The sequence below is a fragment of the Lissotriton vulgaris genome, chromosome 2_1 (assembly GCF_964263255.1).
Source record: "Lissotriton vulgaris chromosome 2_1, aLisVul1.2, whole genome shotgun sequence".
Taxonomy (NCBI): Eukaryota; Metazoa; Chordata; class Amphibia; order Caudata; family Salamandridae; genus Lissotriton; species Lissotriton vulgaris.
The window spans coordinates 1,093,393,423-1,093,410,297 of NC_141687.1; the positions used below are offsets into that span (position 1 = coordinate 1,093,393,423).

Consider the following 16,875-nt stretch of genomic DNA (forward strand, 5'->3'; position numbering starts at 1 on the left):
CAACAGATGCAAAATTAACTTACACATCTGCACGTCATAATTAGTAGTGATGAGGTAGGCGAACAAGGCGTGGCCACTAGATGGCGCCAGATGAAGCTACCTTGTTGTCTTATAAATATAGTGATGGTAGAACATTATGAGGAGGGTCAAAAAAGTTGTTTTGACCCGTATCCCTCAAAAATCTGACAGGCCTGACTGGAGTGGCCTTTGCCATTTAACATGTACTCCCAAAACACCATGCTATCTTCTAGAGTCGGGCGCCCCTGGCTCAGAATCAGAGATGGAGAGCCAAGAAATGGCTCTGAAAATCTAAAATATCAATCCATTGATGCTTTTTAATGAAAGAAAATCAGGGAGCAATAAAACTATCAGTGTTATCTAATTAACCGTATCATTTGAACCATTTACGTTCCTCCATCTAAAAATTGCATGGTTCAGAAAAAGTATGCGCCGGACCCACTTTGGAGCGCCACGTGGCATGCTTGTGATTCAGTGTTCTTTCTGTTAGGTTCCTTAAGGGTTGTAGGGGAAAAGGCTGCACTAGACAGAAAACACAGGCAGTCCGGCTTAATCCACTCGAAGCAGTATGAAGGGCTTTAAGTGGAATGAAAAAACTAGGGGGTCTCTCAAAGGGGCATGGCCGATACAATTAAGGGTGTGGCTTAAAAACAAGCCAGCTAAAAATATGTGCTTAACACAGTGTGCCCCCTGACTGGTATTTTGCTGCTTCTGTCATTACATTCAGATATATAATACAACGATTAACATTACACCTACAACAAGTCAGGGCTAATGGCTTTGTCAATGGTTGTTAGTTGCGTATGATAAATAAGCAACAACTATGGCTTCATTGTAAAGCATATTGAAAATGCTTCAGTTCTGAAATGATGAGAGGATGAAAGAACTATAACTAGTCTCTTTGAAGTTACCTCAAAGGCAGTGAAGGGTGGTACTGCTGCAGAGCTAAGATTTCTTTTACACCCGGAGGGCAGAAATAGAGAGCCCAATAGGGACCCGACTCAGGACCTGCTTTTTAGAACTGCTGGTGCTGAGCACCGGCAGGACTCGGCAATCTTAAAACCCTGGCAGTATGCAAGATGTGTGGAGTAAAAAACATGCTCAGAAAGGATGGAACAAGCTAGGCAACCAGGCTTACTGCTGTACAGGCTGCTCTCCGATTGCTTGGTTACTTCCGTGGTCACCTGGCCCATGTTCTGGTATGGGTACGAGACTGAACCGGAGCCTGAGGGATGAAAAAAACAGGATAGTTACGTATCGTTCATGGACAAACCTGGCATTTCTAATCGGCAAGAGAGGGTGGAAGGAGGCCAGCAAGAGAAGCAAAATGGACAAAGGGTAAGATACAGAAGGAAGAAGGGTGAAGCAGAAAGTGGCCACCGACGAATCCCATCCCCCCCTTTTCTTGTATATGATATAAATGGGGTGAAGTAGTGTTGATTATTAATGATGTGATGCTGGTATGCCTCGCACTGCAGTTTAATTTCTTTCATGAGTACCATTACACTGGCAAACAATTTTGAGGTCGACCCTGGGCAGCGCATGCGTTGCTCTGCGAGGCATGCTGTATTGAGGTATGGATTAGAAGCTCTGCCCATTTTCAACCCATCTTTTCAATTGGCTCCTATTTCTGTCCTTTTGAAATCGTTGCTTTTCATTTGTGAACAGGCTTAGTAGTCGCTCCTTGGTACAGCTTGTCTGCATTTGTAACATCCCATAAGGACTGGACTTTTTACTTCTTTTGTTACAAGTTCTGCTTTATGTAGTCAGTGAGCACTATTTTCTTTCATGATCTTCCCCTAATTCCACCACCACTATTATGTTGCTATTAGTAACGTTTTTATTTAATTTACAGTGTGGTCCGCTTTCACTGTAGCAGACGTTCTTATTTATTTAATTTATGGCCTTGTCCGCTTTCACTTTAGCAGCTATGCTTATTTAGCTATTTATTTATTTATTTAAACCCTTGTGTGCTTCGGATGGCCCCTGGCCATCCGACGTCACGGTGGCCGTGTGCTGATGACGGCCGGGGGGCGTCCAAATCCCGTTCACTCAATAAAACCCCCACACAGCGCAAAAATTCACGCAGCACGGAAGAGGTTAATTTATAGCGCAATCCGATTTCACTTTAGTGGAAGCGGTACAGAACCTTTCTTGATTTTCTTTCTTCTTTTTGGGGAGAAAGCGTACCATACCGCGCTTTCAGTTTAATGTTGGCCGCGCCCCTTTCTTTAGATGCTGCTCCCTGTAACCTGAATACAGCAAGCAGCGTCTAAAGAAAGGGGTGCGCCCACCATTAAAGTGGTCTTGCACTTGCGAGAGTTTGATCTCTTGGCATTTGAATTGACAATAACCAATTAAATATAGGTTACAAGCACACCAGTTTAAAATGATTAACAAACTAATCACTGAAGTGTTTAAACGAATGAATCAAAAGTAATCCTTCTATTGCGTGCTACCCAGTGTCATAGGGCTGCCTATCCCTATGATTTCAATGTAACATGTGTAGGGTACAAAGCAGGAACTGTTTGGACCTTACTGGGAGCACAGCTTATATACTGTATTCAAACTGAGACTTGTTTTAATACGTTTCACCACAATTTAACTGCTACTTTGAAATTCAACATAACAAAAGTATTCTTCCTTAGTTCAAATTATTCTTATTCGTTTTTACTGATATTATTCCATCACATTCTGTATAATTGTGTGAGGTACACAAATGTCATTACATCATGACAGTTTGTTTATACAACAAAAGTTCATAATTGAACACAACAGTACATATGCCTGAATTTGTTATCAAAAACTTATAGTTAACAGCAGTTGCTTATTGTTGGCCCGATGCATTTCGGGACAATGGGTCCCTTCTTCGGGGTCCACTGTAAATGGAACAAGAAAAAACACAGTTTTACAATTCTTAAATATATCATTACAATTACTGAACATTTTTCTTGTTCCATTTACAGTGGCCCCAGAAGAATGTGATGGAATAATACCAGTAAAAACGAATAAAAGAAAAATTTGAACTAAGGAAGAATACTTGTGTTATGTTAAATTTCACAGTAGCAGTTACATTGGGGTGAAACTTATTAAAACAAGTCTCAGTTTGAATACAGTATAAAAGCTGTGCTCCCAGTAACGTCCAAACAGATCCTGCTTTGTACCCTACACATGTTACATTAGAATTGACAATGCCTTTTATATATGTGTTGCTTTTAAAAACACATAAATAAAAGGGATTGAAATTTACAATGCCAATAGCTTAACCTCTCGTAAATGCGAGACCTATTACATTGAAAATGTTTGTTATTTATGGTGCTTTGAACGGTAGGCTTTAAGTTTGGAGCACTATATTTAAACACATTTGTATTATTATTATGATTAGTATTATTATTATAATGACACAAAGCATGAGGGTGCAAGCACGTTGTTGAACATTCTTATTCATTTAATATATTTGTAAAAGCAAAGTACTGCATGTTGGCATCGGGCACGTGATGCGAGGTATTTATTCGATCAGGAAGCAACTTAGTCACGCGCAGTATCGAAAATGTTTGGCTCTTTGGGGGGAAGCAGCTCGTTGATGGGCTGGTTAAGGTCTCGAGACAAGAAACCTGAATGGTTCATATAGCTACAACGGCGGCACGTATGAGCGGGATAGTGCCTGGCAGCTGAGAGATTCTAAGGTGGCATGATTCTGAACAAAGTCGGTTGAGTTTTATTAATTTCCCGAGAAATGTTGCTGTGGTGAACTTCCCTGCATTGTCAGACATGGGCATATTGGCCTGTACTCAAAAGGCCGCACACAGAGAGCTGGCATTTTATTACTTATTTGTATCAGGAGACAGCCTTAGTCTAGGAGTGCACAACAGACTCAGAGCAGATGTGGCACGCGACATTTTGTAATGTTGCCTGCTGCCCCCACAGATGACACGACCAATGTAATGTTGTAATCGCCTGATTCTTTATTTACTTATAATCACACAGAGAGCGCCGAGCCTATTGCTTCTCTGGCTCCGGCACCCGCTCTGAGGGTTTCGCGCGCCTCACCAAAATGGCGGATCTGCGTGCCACGTCATCACGCCGATCCAGACACTGGAACGCTAACTCTACATATCTCCCCCTTTTATATACATTCAATATCACTATGGAGTTACTGTCCATCACTCATATCATAGTCCCTAAATCTGGCTGGCCTCATCACTGCTCTCCCCCTCTGGTGCACCTTACCGGGGTGTAGGTCACTTCTCTCCCACTGGCTCTCCCCAGGGTATCTTCTCTACCTTTTTGGCTGCTTCCCGCCTTCGGGCTCTCCTGGGACCTCTGTTCCTGCCGGGGCATCTCTCTACTGGGCGATCTCACCGCCCCTTGCTCGCCCCTTATGTTCCTTTCGTCATTCTCTCCTTCCTCCATGGTCTGTTCATACTCCACCCCGCTTCTCTCCATTCCTTCCTGATCTTGATCACAAATGTCCCACTGTAGTATTTTGTTGCATCTCGCCATGCGGTCTTCGAACCATACGTTCCCGTCACTCAGCAGGGCAGCCCTGTTGTACACCTCCTTGACTTGGAGAGGTCTACTGTACTTGCTGTCCCCCTTCCTCTGCAGCACCGCCAACTTGACTCTCACCCATTCTCCTTCTTCTAATCCAGTGTCTCTCACATCCCTTCTAGAGTTATAGTGTTGTGTGTACACTGCTTGGGCTCTCTCCAAATTCACTTGGACCACAGCTGGCGACCATTTGCTGGTTACCGTTTTCTCCTTCCATGCCCTATTGTCCTTCGTGAATGGATCTCAGACCCTCAATATCTGGAATGGGCTATACCCCGTGCTCGTGGGGGTGATTCGATACGCCCATATCATTTGCCATATCTCTCTCTCCCAGTCCTTGTCTCTCATTATTGCTGCCTTTATGGATCCCATCAGTACACGGTTAAACCGTTCCACCAGTCCATTTTCCGCTGGGTGGTATATGGATGTGTGTTTCGAAACTATGCCATTTCTTTCCATGAATTTGGCCCACTTATCGGAGGTGAACTGTGGACCATTGTCACTTAGTATAAGTTTGGGGATCCCTTCCCTCAGGAAGGTGTCTGTTAGAAATTTGAGTACGGTTTCAGTGTCCATTTCCTCTTCCAATCTCACATCTGGCCACTTGGAGTACCTGTCCATGAGCACACACACATATTTCTGTGTTCCTTGTCCATCGAGAATCGGACCTAAAATGTCAATAGATAGTTCTTCCCACGGATTCGTGGGGGTGTCGAATTTGTTCAAAGATGGCCTCAGTGGTTTTAGGGTCTTGTCTGCTTGCTGACATTGGGTACACTCTCTGACATGTAATTCTGCTTGTACGTCCATGCCCGGCCACCAGAACCCTTCCTCGGCCCTCAATTTCGTCTTTCCTATCCCCAAATGTCCTTCGTGTAGTAGCGTGAGTAGTCTGGGGATGATTCCTGTTGGCGGTATCACCTTGTCTCCTCTGTATATGAACACCCCCTGGTCATCCACAGAGAGTTCTTCTCTCACCTCATAGTGCCTCCGTAGGTACCCACTCAGATGTTTTTTCACCGGCCACCCATTCACTATGCATTTCATTACCTCCTGTAAATCCTGGTCTTCTCTGTAGGCTTCCTCCCATTCTTGGTTGCTGATGACCCTTTCATGGTCCTCCGTCAGCGCTACCATTTCTTCCATGGCATCCTGATCCTCATCTTCCTTTTCCATCAATGCTGCCCGGCTTAAGTGATCTGCCACCTTGTTCCTGTTGCCGGGGATGTATTCTACATCATACCTATATTCTAGGAGCTTCAGCGTCATGTTTGCAATCCTGGGAGTGGCTCTAGCATGTCCACTGGACGTAAGTACATTTACCAGGGGCTTGTGGTCTGTTTTTAGCTGGAATCTTGTTCTCCATAGAAATTGTCTGTATCTGGTCATAGCCCACACCACGGCTAGCATCTCTTTTTCTATGACGCTGAATTTCTTTTCCGTTTCACTCAGCACTCGGGATGCGAAGCTCAGCGTCTCCACCACTCCTTGCCCCCGGTCTTGCATCAGGACCGCCCCCAGTCCTTTGTCGCTGGCGTCGGTGGTGAGGATTGTACTCCTCTGAGGGTCGTATCCCTGCAACGGTATCGCTTGAACCACGTCTCTCTTTATGTTCTCAAACTCTCCCTGGGCTTCTTCCGTCCATCTGAACATCATCTTCTCCCGTGTTAACTGCCTCATGTGGTGGGTCTTTGTTGCGAAGTGGGGGACAAATTTGCTATAGTATTCGGCCATTCCTAGGAATGACCTGACCTCTTCCTTGTTGGACGGTGGTGGTGCCTCACAGATGGCCCTCACATTTTCTGTCTTCGGGGTGATTCCTTGTACCCCAATCTCGTGTCCTAGGTAGGTCACCTTCTCCATTCCTAGCCGGCATTTCTCCCATTCCGCCGTTAATCCTCTTTCTTCCAACACTCGCAATACCTTAGCCAGCTTAGCGTCATGATCCATTCTGTCCTTGCCCATCACCAGGATGTCGTCCTGGAAGTACTGGATGCCTTCCATGTTCTTGAAGAGCTGCTGCATCAATTTTTGAAATACTGCAGCTGCCGACGCCAGCCCGAACGGCATCCTACAGAACTGGTAGCACCCAAAGGGTGTGATGAATGAGGTGAGTCTCCTCCTCTCCGGGTGCAAAGCTATCTGGTGGTAGGCCGATGTTAAGTCGATGGTGGAGTACCACTTGATCCCTCTGGTCTTTGCCAACATCTCCTCGATGCGTGGCAGCGGGAACTTCTCCACCACAATGTTCTTGTTTAGTTCGCGCAGGTCTACGCAGAGCCTACCCTTGCCGCTTGGTTTCATCACCACCACCAATGGCGCCAGCCACTCTGCGCACGTGATAGGCTCAATTATGCCCTTCTTCTCCAGCTCCTGAAGTTCGACTTGCACTGCTTCTTTTACCGCCAATGGCACATACCTCACTCTGTGTGCTACCGGTTTCGCTTCTGTTTTCAGGATGATTTTATGCGCGAACCTCTCAAGCTTCCCTACTTTCCCGCCAAATACTCTGGGGTAGTCTGTCTTCCCTTTCTCCAGGTTCGGCCATTGTTCCGGCTCTGTTAGTAAGACTTGCACCGCTCCTCCTGGGTCTAACTTGATGCCCAGGTCACCCTGATCCATCCACCCCAGCACCGACGGTCCCTTCTCTGAGACATACAGTTTGCAGAATGCACAGCGTCCCTTAAATTCAAATTTGAGTGGTCTGAAACCCACCATGGGTATGCGGTCTCCATTATACGATACTGGCCTTATGTCCAGCCTCTCCAGCTCTGGGCCTAGTTGTGGCTTGAACTTTTCGTTCCATACCGCCCGTTGCACTATTGTGTAAGGTGACCCCGAGTCTGCCACTATGCTGATTGGCACTCCTCCAATATGCATGTCCAGCACTGGTTTGCTTGATCTCTTGGTGTTCACGCACAGCACCTGGTCGTAGATACAAAGGACTGTGTCATTCTCTTCATGATCGCTTCCCTCTTGGTCATCTTGCCCATGGTCCACAAATTTCAACACATTCCTGGTCGCCTTCCTCCGACACACCTTCTCGTAGTGTCCTATGATCCCGCAGAACAGGCACTTGGCTCGGAATGCCGGGCACTTCCTATCATGCGCTTCGTGCGTCATGCTGCTGCACCGATAACACGGGTTCTTGGCGCCCTTCGACTGGTTCCCAGGCGGCCCTGGATTACCTTGCCATTTGTTCGGGCCTCTTTGTGGTGTTCCCTTGCTCCTGTTATCTCTCCTGGGGGAATCCTCTTCAATTCTATTTACCATGGGTCTGGCTAGCGTTTCCTTTCTTGCTGCCTCTGCACATCGCCTCGCCAATTCTGCTTTTTTGACGATCGCCATTACCTCCTTCAGGGAGGAGTCCCTACTGGCCCACAACTTGTCCTGTACCGCTTTACTCGTCGTGTGCATCACTATCTGATCCTTTATGAATTTGTCATGGAAATTCCCGTATCTGCACGTGGACGCCAGCTTTTTGAGTGCCGCAACATATTCATCGATCGATTCCCCCACTTCCTGTTTTCGTTGCTGGAAGTTGTATCGGTCAATTGAGACACAGACAGCCGGTCTGTAATGTTCATTTAGTTCTTTTATCGCATGGGCATATACGTCATCGGCAGTATCCTGTCTCTGCTTGGGGAACCAGATTCTTGAACACCCTCAGCCCCTCCGGGCCCAAATTATGAAGCAGAATCCTCCTTTTCCTTTTACTTGTAAACGGTTCCTCATTCTCATCCTCCAGCACCTAAATGTAGTTGGAAATATATTCCCTCCAGTCCTCCCACTTCATTAGAGGTTCGCCTGGTTTGGGTACAAACGGTATGGGCGCCGTTGTTGAGGACGCCTGCGCGCACATGGTTTCGCGCTTCTCTCCTGGTGGCGTCTCGCCTTGTCCCTTGAGGCTCCCTGGTGCGTTATCCTTATCCTCCCCTTCTCTTTTTGGGCTTAATGGAGTGCTTTGGGCCTCAACGCCGTCTTTGCCCCCTGAGGTCGCCAGTGCTATTCCCCCAGCTGGGTATGCAACAGGTCCAGGTGGTCCCTTGTCTTTGCTCTGCCTTCCGCCCCTGGCCGTGTGGCTGTGGCTCCAGCTGCCCTACTGTTGTGGCCTAGTGGAGCTCCACCGCCCCTGCCCTTCTTGCCTGGGGTTGCCTATGTCTGGGGACCCTTGTACCAGTCTTCCTGCCTTGTAGCGTGCACTCTGCAGCACGGGGAGTGCAATCACGGCCCTGCCGCGCTCTCTGTGGTTGTGGGGCGTTGTCAACGTTCTGTCCAGCGTGCGCTGTGCTGTGGGTGTCACTGCCTGGATTGTCCGATCAGCACGTGGATTTGGTTTTTTTTTTCCGTTTTATTCCTGGTTCCGTTTTTTTCCACGATCCGAGCCTTGTCGCCATTGTAATGTTGCCTGCTGCCCCCACAGATGACACGACCACTGTAATGTTGTAAGCACCTGATTTTTTATTTACTTACAATCACACAGAGAGCGCCGAGCCTGTTGCTTCTCTGGCTCCGGCACCCGCACTGAGGGTTTCGTGCACCTCACCAAAATGGCGGATCGGCGTGCCACGCCATCACGCCTATCCAGACACTGGAACGCTAACTCTACACATTGCCGATTCAAAAAGAAGCATGGTTAACGAGAGAAAGGATTCAACTATGTAAAAGAATACAGACGTGCACCTTTTTTATTCTGTTTACGTAATCGTGCTGAGTTCTGCATTTCACACTCAAAGTGTAAAGCTTAATCTATGTTAGATTATCTCAAATTCTTGCAGACTTACTTTACCCGCACAACAGTTTGTGTTTGCAAAATCAATCCACAATTAGATTAGTTGGCAAAAACCGTCGTAACATGGATACGACATGAATTGTTATGTGGCCAGTAATGGTCAGTGTTGAACATTGCTGAAAACGTGTACATTCTGCAAATGTAATAAAAATTGCAAACATTTTAATTCAATTTTACAAAGAGTTTGGAAGTAAAGTTCTCTGCTAGTGCAGCTCGCTCAGCATCAGAACCTCGTGATCCACGCTTACTTGAACGTGTTTTAAATTAGTTGCGTGTTGCTTACTCATCAACGGAGTTTGATTTAACTGAGCTCATAAAAGACAAACTCTGAGTGCATATGTGTGAGGGGTCCTAGGAGTCTGACGCAGTCACCTACTCTATGTCTTTTTAATTGTTCTGAACTGGACGATTTGAGTCGTGTTTATAGTTTTAATTGGCTGATAAACTATTAGTTAGTTAATTAACCAGCCTGTCTGACGCAGCCCCCTATTCGCACACAGAAGTGGGGCATGCTTCATCCATAAGATGCAAGCTGGATGCTGATTTTATATTATGTGAGCCAGCTGGCTGTGGAGACCTAGCAAAATTAAATTTTACTCTTCAAGCGTCCCCTTTAGCGAGGCCTTTTTATAGGCCATTTGTTGTAAATGTGTGCCCTCTTGTGGCTGGTTGTGGTATTGAGCGGAGCTACCTTAAAGGCACCGACCAGTTTTCTCTAGTTCGACGCATACATACAATCTGGACAAGGCCTGCTTGGGATTTTAGCGGCCAATAGAGTCTGCTATCAGCTCCAGGGGGCGAGTGATGTCACTTCTCTATTTAACTGCATTTTATGGAACACATTTGGAAGGAAGTGGGTGGCGAGAATAGCACATAGAGATAGAATAACAATGAACAAGAAGAAAAAAGCACACAAGCGAAAACAAGCACAAAAATGGAATCAAATCTGACACATACGGCATAGCAAGCAAGATGTGTGAATGTTCTGCAAGGCTGCCGGCTTTGACACGCAGAAAGGACCGACTGTAACTTTTGAAGGGAAGTTGTGCTTGTTTGGTGCACTGACACATAACATGAATCGACCAAAAGGGTAGGGACAACCCGTTCTGAGAAACGGCGGAACTTGTGTTACCTGAATTATCCTCGACTGTCTGGTTGGGTGAGGAATCCCACTGCCTGAGGCTGTTGTAAGGCCCTAAAAAGCAAGCGCAAAAGTAAGAGGTGAGGCACAGCTTGTTCATCAGTCATGCGCATTTACCCCAGGTAGCTCTATTAAGGTAAACCAGTAGAAACGTGCTCCCCAAAAGCATCATTTGCTGGAGGGCATTTTTGAAGCTCCAGTCACTCCAAATATTCAGGCCTAACTCTGCTGACAGATCCAGCAGGTAGGAGCAGCCATACCGTGGCCCATCACCCCAACATAAGTAAGATGTCCTCCATTTTTAATCTCCAGACTTGATCACATGTGTTAGCAGAACGGCAGTTTGACATACAAACGCAAGGGCACAGGAAGGAGAATGGTAGAAAGAGGGCGGCTCTAGTGCCACTGGGATGAGATGTACAGGGAGGAGGGGGGGGCAGAGCATTTAAAGAACCAGAAACTGAGGGACAGGGTGGGGGGAAACACTCAGTGTTGTGTAAAATACCCCTCACACACCAACAGGCCCCTTGGTGTCATGCTTCATCATCGGGGTCTTCGCACCCCGCTAAAGGGATGCGGCACGCTACGACCTGCGACTACGCGGGAGCGTTGACAAATTAGACTATGTGTGGTGTGTGTTGAGTGTAAGTGAAGGGGAATAAATGTGAGTGGGAGGTGTAGTGAAAAATTAAAAAGTACCTGGCTAGTGGGTAAAATGAAAAAAACTTTATTTCGTACCCCTGGCTGGTGCTGTTAAAAGTGTGCAAAAGAACGAGGTTTATTTGTCTTAATTAGGGACAGAACCTCTGGTGTGCGTCGACATGTTTCGGTACATGTGTACCTTCTTCAGGACGGGGCACAACTTCCCAACCCTACTCACGTTTTTCTAAGAAAAATGGGTTTATTTTAAATTTTCTAAAAAGTGATAACACTCATTAAAGACGGCTACAATGTGCCTACAGCGGTTCTCTGGATCATGTAATTACATGTCTCATGGTCTTTGCTGTCTATTGCCTCATGAGCAAGTCCTGAGCATCAAGGTAGGTAGGTGGATCCACAATGAAATCCGCCTATATTGGCCTCCTTCTACCACCTTGTGCTGCTCCCGTGAGCAGCACAAGGTGGTAGAAGGAGGCCAATATAGGCGGATTTCATTGTGGATCCACCTACCTACCTTGATGCTCAGGACTTGCTCATGAGGCAATAGACAGCAAAGACCATGAGACATGTAATTACATGATCCAGAGAACCGCTGTAGGCACATTGTAGACGTCTTTAATGAGTGTTATCACTTTTTAGAAAATTTAAAATAAACCCATTTTTCTTAGAAAAACGTGAGTAGGGTTGGGAAGTTGTGCCCCGTCCTGAAGAAGGTACCCATGTACCGAAACATGTCGACGCACACCAGAGGTTCTGTCCCTAATTAAGACAAATAAACCTCGTTCTTTTGCACACTTTTAACAGCACCAGCCAGGGGTACGAAATAAAGTTTTTTTCATTTTACCCACTAGCCAGGTACTTTTTAATTTTTCACTACACCTCCCACTCACATTTATTCCCCTTCACTTACACTCAACACACACCACACAAAGTCTAATTTGTCAACGCTCCCGCGTAGTCGCAGGTCGTAGCGTGCCGCATCCCTTTAGCGGGGTGCGAAGACCCCGATGATGAAGCATGACACCAAGGGGCCTGTTGGTGTGTGAGGGGTATTTTACACAACACTGAGTGTTTCCCCTTTTTCTTTCCTTTTTGACACACTGGTAGTAGGATTCTTCTTGTTTATTTATCAGTGCCCGTGGAGTAGGAATCCTACGTTGTACTCTACCTCCCTTCTTTGTTAAATATAGGACAGGGTGGGGGGACAGAACAAAACCTGATGAAAAAGAAGGACTTGACATTATTCGTGTTAGCATACTGCATCAAAGTTCTTGACTGCTGAGAGTTATATATATTTTTACATATATATATATCTATCTATATATATCTACATAATATATCTATCTCTCTCTATATATATATATATATATATATATATATATATATATATATATATATATATATATATATATATATATGCTGCAAAGACTCGTCCTCCGCTTCTTCCACGACACTTGCAAACAGGACTTGCAAAAAGACGAAGGTAGACCCAATTTAGTGCATCTTTTTTTATTTTATTTTAAAGTGCAACCACATCACCACGACGCGTTTCGGCAGCTCCCTGCCTTGATCACATGACAACAGTGTTGTGTGATGCACCTTCTTTTAAAGTGCTAGTGCGTGAATGGACATAGAAAACATACTTATCAGTCATGTTTTTGTTGTGTGATACGTAAAATACAGGTTGGGGATAATTTTAAATGTAAAATACAAAAAGATAAAATGTACATTAATGCAAAGCCAAGAAAATTCTATGTATAATACATTTGTTTCTTATAGCTATCACAACATAGTTTACATTTACTTAACCCTCAATTCATATCTCCTCAACTATTATTTCCTTAAACATCCATTCACTGAATACCATAGTGCATCTCCGTGAACCAAAAAGAGACTAAAAGATACTAATGTTATAGTGCAAAAAATTATAATAATAACACCCTAAGTGAATAAACAAATTTTCTTAGTTTTACATATGATGCATGTTACCCTGCCAATAAACAATTTTATCTTTATGAAGGGATAGATATATAAAAAGACGAATATTTCATGGATTTTACTGATAAACTGCATTTCTTGCAACTTGTTAAGAATGATTCCCACAATTGATAACAAAAAATTATTGTCATTCAATTCATTCATAAGTCAATAAAAATTGCATAAATAGTTAAAACCCATTCAATATCAAAAATATACTCTAATACTTATCTCTCGTCTTTAAAATCATATATAGATATATATATCTTCATAAAAAGGCTGTTAAGATTTTTACATTAAGTAGGGGTTTTGTGGAACATTTGTTCTTATTAATAAAAGACCACATCGAAATAAAGTGCAATTTTTACAGTGATGATCTAAATTATCACTCTAAGAACGTGTACATATCCTCACTCATATTTAAACCATTTGGCTGTTTCGTATCTAGTGTTAGTATGTAGTGGGTTTCTAGCCGGCGAAGCATGCCTTCCCTGTCCCCTCCTCTTCTCTGAATTGGGACAGTGTCAATTATGAAGTACCTTAGATCGTTTGGATTTCCACCATGTACTTCATGAAAATGCCTTGCCACAGGGTAATTGGGGTCGTTGTTGTTGATCGCCCTAATGTGCTGCAAAATCCTTTTGTGGCTTGGAAGTTTTGTACTGCCTACATATTTCAAATTGCAGCTGCATTCTAATATGTAAACCACGAATTCACTTTTACAGGTTAAGTGATATTTTATGTTCTGTGGTTTTGAGCTGAAGGCTGTCGCATATGAAGTTTTATTTACCCCGTATGTGCAAGCCTTACAACTAGGGCATTTATAAAAACCTTTGCGTGCTAAGGACCAACCCGTGTTTTCCCTGTATTCTGGGCTGCTTTTTACCAAGACATCCCCCATTGAGGTAGCCTTTCTGTATGTGATTGCCGGATAGTTAGGGAGAATGTTACCAATTACAGGATCTTCTTTAACTAGATGCCAATTGCGCTGAATTATCTTACGCAATTCCCTATGTTGACGATTGTAAGTCATAATTAATCTAGGTGTTTCCTCAGATGTTTGTATGTTGCCTGTACTTTTCGTTATAGGGGCCTCCATATTGCCCAAGAGTTCTTCCCTTGATTTTAATCTAGACTTAGCAATTGCCGCATCCAGAGTTTTGGCACTGTAGCCTCTGTCTAGAAATCTACATTTGCTTTCCTGTTGATGTTTTTTCAATTCTCCCTCATCACTACATATTCTACGTAGCCGCAGCATTTCCCCATAGGGGATGCTGTGGATGAGATGACTCGGATGTGCACTGCTTGCATGTAGCAGGGTATTCCCTGCAGTTTCCTTTCTAAACAAAGTGGTCTTAATATTGTCTTCGTCAATTTTGACTAACACATCTAGGAAGGAGACCTGACTGTTGCTTATGTCTGATGTGAAGCATAAGTTTACATTGTTGGTATTTATGTTGTCAATGAATATCTGTGCGTCTTCTTTGCTGCCTTTCCACACTATTATCAAATCATCAATGTACCGTAACCATGATACAATGTTGCCCCTGCAGGCGTCCTGATATTGCCCCCTGAGGACCAGCTCCTCCCACCAGCCCATAAACAAACAGGCGTAACTGGGGGAGAAGCTGGCCCCCATGGCGACACCCTGAACTTGACGGTACATTTGCTTGTTGAAAAGGAAAAAATTATGTTCCAAACAAAATGATAACATATCAATAAGCATTTTGTTATGCATCGTAAATTCAATAGGTCTTTTAGCTAGAAAATGTTCCACAGCTCTCACTCCATCTATGTTCCTGATACAAGTATATAGTGAGGAGACATCAAGGATTATGAGATGGTATCCTTTCTCCCATTTAACCTTTGCAATTTTGGACAAAAAGTCTCCAGTGTCTTTTATATAAGACTCTAATTTACATACATGTTCTTGCAGGAAGAAGTCTATGTATTGGGACAAGTTTTCAAGTGGACCATCGCAAGCCGCGATGATCGGTCGTCCTGGAGGTATCTCCTTGTTTTTATGTATTTTCGGTATGAAGTAAATCACTGGCGTACGTGGATGTTCTTTTTTTAGGAATTTAAATTCTTCCATATTTAAGAGACCCAGACTTTTCCATGCCAGTAGTTTACTACATAGTTCATCCTGCATCTGTTTATATTTGATTGGAGAGCTATGGTGGTAACACTGTGTGTCGCTGAGCTGGTTGTTGGCTTCAGTTAGATATTGTGAAAGGGGCCATAACACAATGTTTCCCCCTTTATCCGAATTTCTTATTACCACATTATTTTCCTTCTTCAGTTTTTCCAGCAAGAGATCATATTGGATTTGTTCTTTAGATCTTTTCCTCTTCGTCATTTGTATTTTAGTGTGTAATTTTTTTACTTGAGCGACCACTGTATCATTGAAAACATCTATCGAGTCTTTAGTCGTTATGGCACAAACTTGGATTTCTTTTTGAAAGGGGTTTCTGGTTTTTTGTTTACCAAACTCCTCACTTGTTGGGTATTAAGGATTGGAAATGCTTGTAATACTTGTTCATTTTGTGACTCCATATCATTTTGTGTACTATTCCGCGTGTTGATTATACCTTGAACCGAAGTTAATAGTTCATAATCACTGGCTGCCAAATTCATAGTGGTTTCAGCTTGGTCATCTCTGGGTTTGGTTTTTGATTTGCTTGCCGATTGTAATTTATGGAATTTCTGCAATTTCAGTTTGCGTATGAATTGAAACACATCTGCCCTTGTTTTGGTGTACTGAAAATTACTTTCAGGGCAGTATGAAAGCCCTAATGACAGCAGCTGTTTTTCCGCCATTGTCAGATCAATGTTCGCTAGGTTTATGATAGTGTTTGAATTTGGGCTCATATTCCGAATTCTTACGTTTTCTTCACTTGTTTGTTCTTCCATGCTCCGCGGCCCCATAACCCTTGCTTCGTTACGTTTCCTCTGGGCGGCCCTCCTCTCCCGCCTGCTCCTTGTTCGTTTTTTGCCGGCTGTTTATTTCCTGCTGAACGCAATGTCTCACGCCGGGTCTTGCGGATATATTCCAGCTCTTCACCCATAGTCAATCTGGTGGTTTCGGCTAGGTCGTCACCCCCTTCCGATCCACTTTCCGTATAAACGCTGGATCCCGATGGAGAAGATGTTTCCAATTGTAGTTCCGTCACTGGTTGTAGTGGATGAGAGGGTTGCGGGGTTTGGCGGGTCTTCTCACTGTTTGGTTTGCCAGAGTTATTTTTTCGCATGGTGTCATATTTCCTTGAGAATGTGAAAATTCTTCCATTTTCATAATCTTCCTTGTCCCTCCTGAATTTGTACGCCTTACGATTTTTTATTTTGTCTTCTTCCTTTTTTAATTTGTGTTCCATTTCCTCCTCAAACTTTGCTTTAGAAGTCTGTGGGTCATTCATTGCCTGTATTTCACTGCGCATGGTATCTATTTTCGGTAGGATTTCCTCCCGATCTTTTTCTGCATGTTTAACCAGTAATTCCACTAGTTTTCTGGAGGAGTCTAAATTACACTCTGCCCACTCAGCCATTAACGTGGGATTTGGAGTGTCATATGAAGGGGCAATCATGATTCTTAACCCCCTGGGAATTCGATTCACCTCCAAGTAACGACGAAGCAATTTAGCCTCTCACCATTTGACCATTTCTGTGCGCATTAATTTCTCAAGTGCCTTATATTTGTCCTTTATAGAGTTATATATATTTTTACATATATATCTAT

The 16,875-nt window shown here is 44.0% G+C and overlaps 1 protein-coding gene across 2 annotated transcripts in view; it reads right to left on the reverse strand.

Annotated features, from left to right (window-relative positions):
• TRIM29 (tripartite motif containing 29) overlaps positions 1 to 16,875 on the reverse strand; it is a 116,002-nt gene that overhangs the window by 10,334 nt on the left and 88,793 nt on the right. For both annotated transcript variants that reach the window (XM_086956784.1, XM_086956783.1), the window contains 2 exons: positions 10,494 to 10,556; positions 1,157 to 1,243 (listed from right to left, as the gene is read on the reverse strand). In XM_086956784.1, the coding sequence (XP_086812910.1) occupies positions 1,157 to 1,243; positions 10,494 to 10,556 (150 nt within the window). The remainder of the gene's footprint in view (positions 1 to 1,156; positions 1,244 to 10,493; positions 10,557 to 16,875) is intronic.